Source organism: Cebus imitator, unplaced genomic scaffold (assembly GCF_001604975.1).
Source record: "Cebus imitator isolate Cc_AM_T3 unplaced genomic scaffold, Cebus_imitator-1.0 Scaffold12, whole genome shotgun sequence".
Lineage (NCBI taxonomy): Eukaryota > Metazoa > Chordata > Mammalia > Primates > Cebidae > Cebus > Cebus imitator.
Window position 1 is genome coordinate 10,308,568 of NW_016107327.1, and position 6,206 is coordinate 10,314,773.

At 36.5% G+C, this 6,206-nt stretch overlaps 1 protein-coding gene across 1 annotated transcript in view; it reads left to right on the forward strand.

The window, feature by feature from the left end:
• The window catches only part of ESCO1 (establishment of sister chromatid cohesion N-acetyltransferase 1), a 75,727-nt gene that overhangs the window by 38,913 nt on the left and 30,608 nt on the right, over nt 1-6,206 (forward strand). The window contains 1 exon segment of the mRNA XM_017498870.2: nt 1,573-1,704. Coding sequence (XP_017354359.1) covers nt 1,573-1,704 — 132 coding nt within the window.

The window sequence follows — 6,206 nt, forward strand, 5'->3', positions numbered from 1 at the left end:
CTGTTGTCTCTAGATTTTTTAATGATCGCCATTCTAACTGGCGTGAGATGGTATCTCAATGTAGTTTTGATTTGCATTTCTCTGATGACCAGTGATGATGAGCATTTTTTCATATGTTTTTTGGCCTCATGTATGTCTTCTTTTGTAAAGTGTCTGTTCATATCCTTTGCCCACTTTTGAATGGGCTTGTTATTTTCCTGTAAATCTGTTTTAGTTCTTTGTAGATTCTGGATATCAGCTCTTTGTCAGATGGGTAAACTGAAATGGGAGTTTTACTATGTTGGTCAGGCTGGTCTCGAACTCCTGACCTTGTGATCTGCCTGCCCCGGCCTCCCAGAGTGCTGGGATTACAGGCTTGAGCTACTGCACCTAGCCCCCCAGACTTTTAAGACATTAAAAAATGGAGTGGGCTGGGTGTGGTGGCTCACACCTCTAATCCCAGCACTTTGGGAGGCTGAGGTGGGTGGATCACCTGATGTGAGGAGTTCAAGACCAGCCTGGCCAACATGGCAAAACCTCGTCTCTATTAAAAAATACAAAAATTAGCCAGGTGTGGTGGCGGGTACCTATAATCCCATCTACTTGGGAGGCTGAGGCAGGAGAAGTGCTTGAACCCGGGAGGTGGAGGTTGTAGTGAGCAGAGATCATGCCACTGCACTCCAGCCTGGGTAACAGAGTGAGACTCTGTGCATGGCTCTGTGGCTCACACCTGTATTCCCAGCACTTTGGGAGGCTGAGGCAGGCGGATCGCTTGAGCTCAGGAGTTCTAGACTAGGCTGGGCAACATGTTAAAACACTCTACAAAAAATATAAAAACTAGCCAGGTGGCTGGGTGTGGTGGGTCACACCTGTAATCTTAGCATTTTGGGAGGCCAGGGCGGGCAGATCACCTGAGGTCAGGAGTTCGAGACCAGTCTGGCCAACATGGTGAAACCCCATCTGTACTAAAAATACAGAAACTTAGCCAGGTGCAGTGGCATGCTTCTGTAATCTCAGCTATTAGGGAGGCTGAGGTAGGAGAATGGCTTGAAACTGGAAGGCAGACGTTGCAGTGAGCCGAAATTGCACCACTGCACTCCAGCCTGTGCGACAGAGCAGGACCTCATTTCAAGACAAAAATAAACAAAAATTAGACATGGTGGCACATGCCTGTAGTCCCAGCCTGGGTGACGCAGTGAGACCCTCTATCAAAAAAAAAAAAAAATACAGTCTATAAAACACTTATTTCTCTAGACTCTAGCAGTATAATTATTGCAAATATGAAATATATGTTCTCATTCATAGAATATTTCCTGTTTAGAGTTTTAGGACAAAGTTTGTAATGTTAAAGCCATTTCTCACTTTTAAAAAAATTGTTATATGCTGTGGATCAGGTTACTAAAATGGAAACATTTCTTAATAAAATTATATACAGATTTCAGAGATTAACATGTTATTCTTAGTAATTAGCATTGAATGTTATTCATTGTAGATTAAACAATCTCACTTTATGTTCAAGTTATAGCCTTAGAGGCTGATATTCTGTAATAGTTCTTTTGGGAAGAAAATAACTTTTGTGTTTTTTGTAAATAGGATGCAGGACAAAAAAGATTTGGAGCAGTTTCTTGTAATGTTTGTGGAATGCTGTATACAGCTTCAAATCCAGAAGATGAAACACAGCATCTGCTTTTCCACAACCAGTTTATAAGTGCTGTAAAATATGTGGTAAGTGGAATTTGTGAATTCTAAAATGCAAAAGTCAGATAAGGCTGGTCTCTAAATGAGATGAACTGCCAAATTTAAATCACTGAAAAATTTATGTTTTTAAGAGATAATAATATGTACAAAGCACATGTAGTATGTATACTGGCTTTTTAAAAACAAAGCCAAACAAAAACGGCTAATATATTCTGACTGGTTGTGGGATTTTTAATTTAAATTTTACTATTCTAAAGTAGTGATTGTACTTGACAGAAGTAATGCTATTTAACTTGTATTTTTTTTTAAATTTCATTTGATAAGATAATATTTACTACTGATATATCTATTTAATATTTATATTTCTTGGCACAATTTTATATTTGGGGATTGATTGTGATAGATATTACACCAATTAGGTTGTTTGGGGATTTCTGTTACCTTCTCTTTGTTACCATGAGGGTTTTTGTTTGTAAGACTGAAAAAGAAAAATTCTGGAAAATTAAGACCTCAGAATTTGTAGTATACTAAAAAAAAGAAAAAAATTCCCACAGAATAAATCTGTTTTAGTACAAAATTTATTTTTTAATGTAAGTGCATTTTAGGCATAATGGATATTATTTAATATTTGTGGAAATAGCAAAAATTTTTAGAAATTTTGAACCATTTCAGATATCTTGTGAAAATAGTAATTTAATTGAATTGCTGTTTACCCATATCTGAAATGGAATCTCTTTTTTATTGTATACATGTTACCTTCAGTACTGTACACTCACATTAATAAGACCTCCAGGATATCTGAACTGAGATCACCAATTCATTTCATATAAGCCTTTATATAGGTACCAGATACTGGATTATTTAAAGGTCTTTATTGGCCTCCATTAAATTCATATGCTTGTATTAATAGTTACCTTTGATTGAGGGATTTGTATTCATTGTTTCATTCATCCAGCTACTTCTACCCAGGATAGGGTGAGTTTTTACTTGTTTGGTTCTCTACCTGTGGTCATCCTTTACATTTCTTATTTCATCTCACTTTTCCACATACTCCCTGCTACCACTTCACCAAATGTAAGGTGAGTGGACATAGAATTATCTATAGCTAGATATGGTTTTATCATTTGAAATTTGTACATTTTCATTTTGACTATGTTAATATCCTTGCATTCTGAAAAGAAAAATAGTCTTATCAGGCTGCTAAATTATAGAATACTTCTAGGTCAAAAATAGTTCAGTATGTTTTATATACGAACCTGGTAGAGGAAGTTACTTCAAGTAAACTCTACTCAGTAGTATACATTATTTGATTCCAGTGATCATTTAGTTTCCTAAAATTATAAAAAGATTCGGTTTCAAAGTCTTAATTCTTCACTTTAAGGAAAATTCTTAATTTCTGAGAGAAAGAGTAAATGAATCAATCAGGAAATAGGTACTCTGCTTTTCCAAGGTGCCAAGGGAAGTTGATTTATGGAACAAGGTGAAGTCATCTTCCAAACAAATTCTGGCTCTCTTGCAAAGCTGCAAAGCAATGTAGCAAACTAGGGAAGATTGTTTCCTGCCCCAGCCAACCCCTCCTCCAACACCCTGTGATGGGACAGAGCCATGGGTTTTTTTTGTTTTGTTTTGTTTTGTTTTGTTTTCATTTTTGAAAGAAGCTCAAGAGAAGGAATTGAGTTTAGCAGTTGGCCATCCTTTGGTGTTATCACGGTCAATATTCTTATCTTTTGCTGTTTTCAAATGTAGGTATAAATATAGTCTAAGGAAGAGACTCTTCCAAATATTGTGGTATTTATTCTATAGTATATAGAGAGAAGAAGAAAATGTACCTGTCTTAAAGTTGTTCTGCTGTGATCACAGTTCTAGATTTTGGGTTGTGACATTAAAACATTTATTTGGCTTTCCATTTTATATCTTTTTTTTTTTTTTTTTTTGAGACAGAGTCTTGTTCTGTTGCCCAGGGTGGAGTGCAATGGTGCGATCTCGTCTCACTGCAACCTCTGCCTCCCAAGTTCAAGCGATTCTCCTGCCTCAGCCTCCCGAGTAGCTGGGATTACAGGTGTCTGCCACCACGCCCGGCTAATTTTTGTGTTTTTATTAGAGATTGGGTTTCATCATGTTGGCCAGGCTGGTCTCGATCTCTTGACCTTGTAATCCACCTGCCTTGGCCTCCCAAAGTGTGGAGATTGCAGGGGTGAGCCACCTCACCTGACCCCATTTTATATCTTTCATAGACATTAAGTACTCATAAATGCTTGACAAAATATCTAATTTTATTTAATGCCAATTTTATCCGTCTCTTGGTGAGAAGTATATAGAAGAAGTTATTTGGTGTTCTGGCATTAATTTATGTTAAATGGACAATATCAGGAACTGGAAATAAAGTTTTGTTCTACTTAAGACTAAAAATAGAATAAATTAGAAAAAAATTGTTTTACTTAAAATTTTTTTTTTTTTTTTTGAGTTGGAGTCTCGCTCTGTCACCCAGGCTGGAGTGCAGTGGTGTGATCTCAGCTCATGGGTTCAAGCAGTTCTCCTGTGTCAGCCTCCTGAGTGGGGCTACAGGTGCATGCCACCACACCCAGCTAATTTTTGTATTTTTAGTAGCAATGGCATTTCACCATATTGGTCAGGCTGATCTCGAACTCCTGATTTCAGGTGATCCACCCGCCTCGGCCTCCCGGAATGTTGGGATTACAGGCATGGATCACTGCACTTGGCCAAAATTTTAATCAAACATTCTGTAGAAAATAAATATCCTTTTCTTTGGGTAAAATTTTTTTCCAGGCAGATTAATAATCCAATAACAATTGGAAATGGCTAAAAGTCCTACTTTCAAAAGATTAAAATAATATTTAAATTATATAGTCATAGTGAAAATTGATAACCATAGGTCCTATTTTTGTTTGAGTAAAATACTTGCTTTTTCTTTTCCTTACCTCTTATGTTCTCTTTGGTTTGTGGAAGGGAAGAGTAGGTAGATAATTTTTTCTTACTGTATTCTTTCATTTTACCCCATCTGGTTGGCTGACATCATTTCGGGAAATGAATTTTATCTGACTTATTAGAAGCTAGGAAGCAGCGGAGGCAACATGTGAAACCTCATCTGTACAAAAAAAAAGTTAGCTGGGCATGGTGGCTTGCACCTATAGTCCCAGCTTCTTCTGGGGCTGAAGTGGGAGGATCGCTTGAGCCCAGGAGGTTGAGGCTGCAGTGAGTCAAGATTGCACCACTGCAATACAGCCTGGTTAACAGAACAGGAACCTGTATCAAAAACAAAAACAAAAGCAAAAACCCAAAATTACTCCGGTTTCCTTCCAGGACTAAGGTACTGTTCCCTAAAGGTGTGAAGGGAAAGTAGTTTTCTCCCCTGGTGTATTGAGCCATGTTGCCAGACCAGGAAACTGGCAGAAACCTATCAGGAAGCTCAGCTATATTTTGAGCTTTTAGTAATGCTGAAGAACAATGTGTGGGATCTTGGCAGAGAAAAACTTAATCCCTTTTTTCTGTATTATTCTTAACTCCTTTGAATTAATTCACATCTGAGTGAGTGCTGTGTGGAGAACACTGTTCCTCAGGGCTATGTAATATGCCCTTTCCTTCAAGTTTAGGAGCAAAGTCTGAAATAAATGAAAAGTTAACAGTAAAAGATTTAAGTAACCATTAAAGCAATAAATCAATATGAAATATTTAAATAAATCATAAATTAGCTTTGCAACTTAGAAGTGATCAGAATGATTTGTTTTCATAGGCAGGTAGGAGTTAAGATTTGATTTTTAAAATGAACATAGAAAGTCATCTGTGATTGCTAATAGTAAAACTAAAGCAAGAGAAAGCTTAACATTTTCGTGAGGAATGATGAGTAGATCTTTTTTACTGACTCAGGATTTTTGTGAATAACGAGACTAGAAAAATACAGCGCAATCAAGTCAAATTGTGATACTTTGATTTTGAATGCTATATGGACTTTATTCTTTCTGTTCTTATAAGTTTTGAAGACTCTTGAATGTTGTGAATGATATAAATTTAAATAACATTAAAACAGTATTTTGGTTAAGTGTAGGGAGAGAAATAATATTTTAATGGCATGTATAGAGAGTAGCGCACATATTAGATGTGTATAGTGCTGAATTGCTATGACATTGGTAGAAATAGGGAAGAATATTGATGATGGGAAACTTTGAAGAAAGAGTTGACAGATCTCTGATTGGCTACAGAGCTGTGCTATGCTGTGAAGTAGCCTCTAGGCTACAGGAAATTAAAAATGCTGCACTTCATTCATTCTATCCAGTGCTTACAAGCCACATGTTGCTAGAGGCTACTGTTTTAGGTGGTGTAGATACAGAATGTTTGTATCATCTCACACAGAGTTCTCTTGGATAGTGCTGCTACAGAAAACTGAAGAAAGAAGTTACATGTGATTAAATTTTTGATTTGGGGAAACCATGATCCAGTAACTCTTGCTTAACCTCTAATTTTTTTTTTTTTTTTTTTTTTTTTTTTTTTTTTTTTTTTTTTTTTTTTTTTTT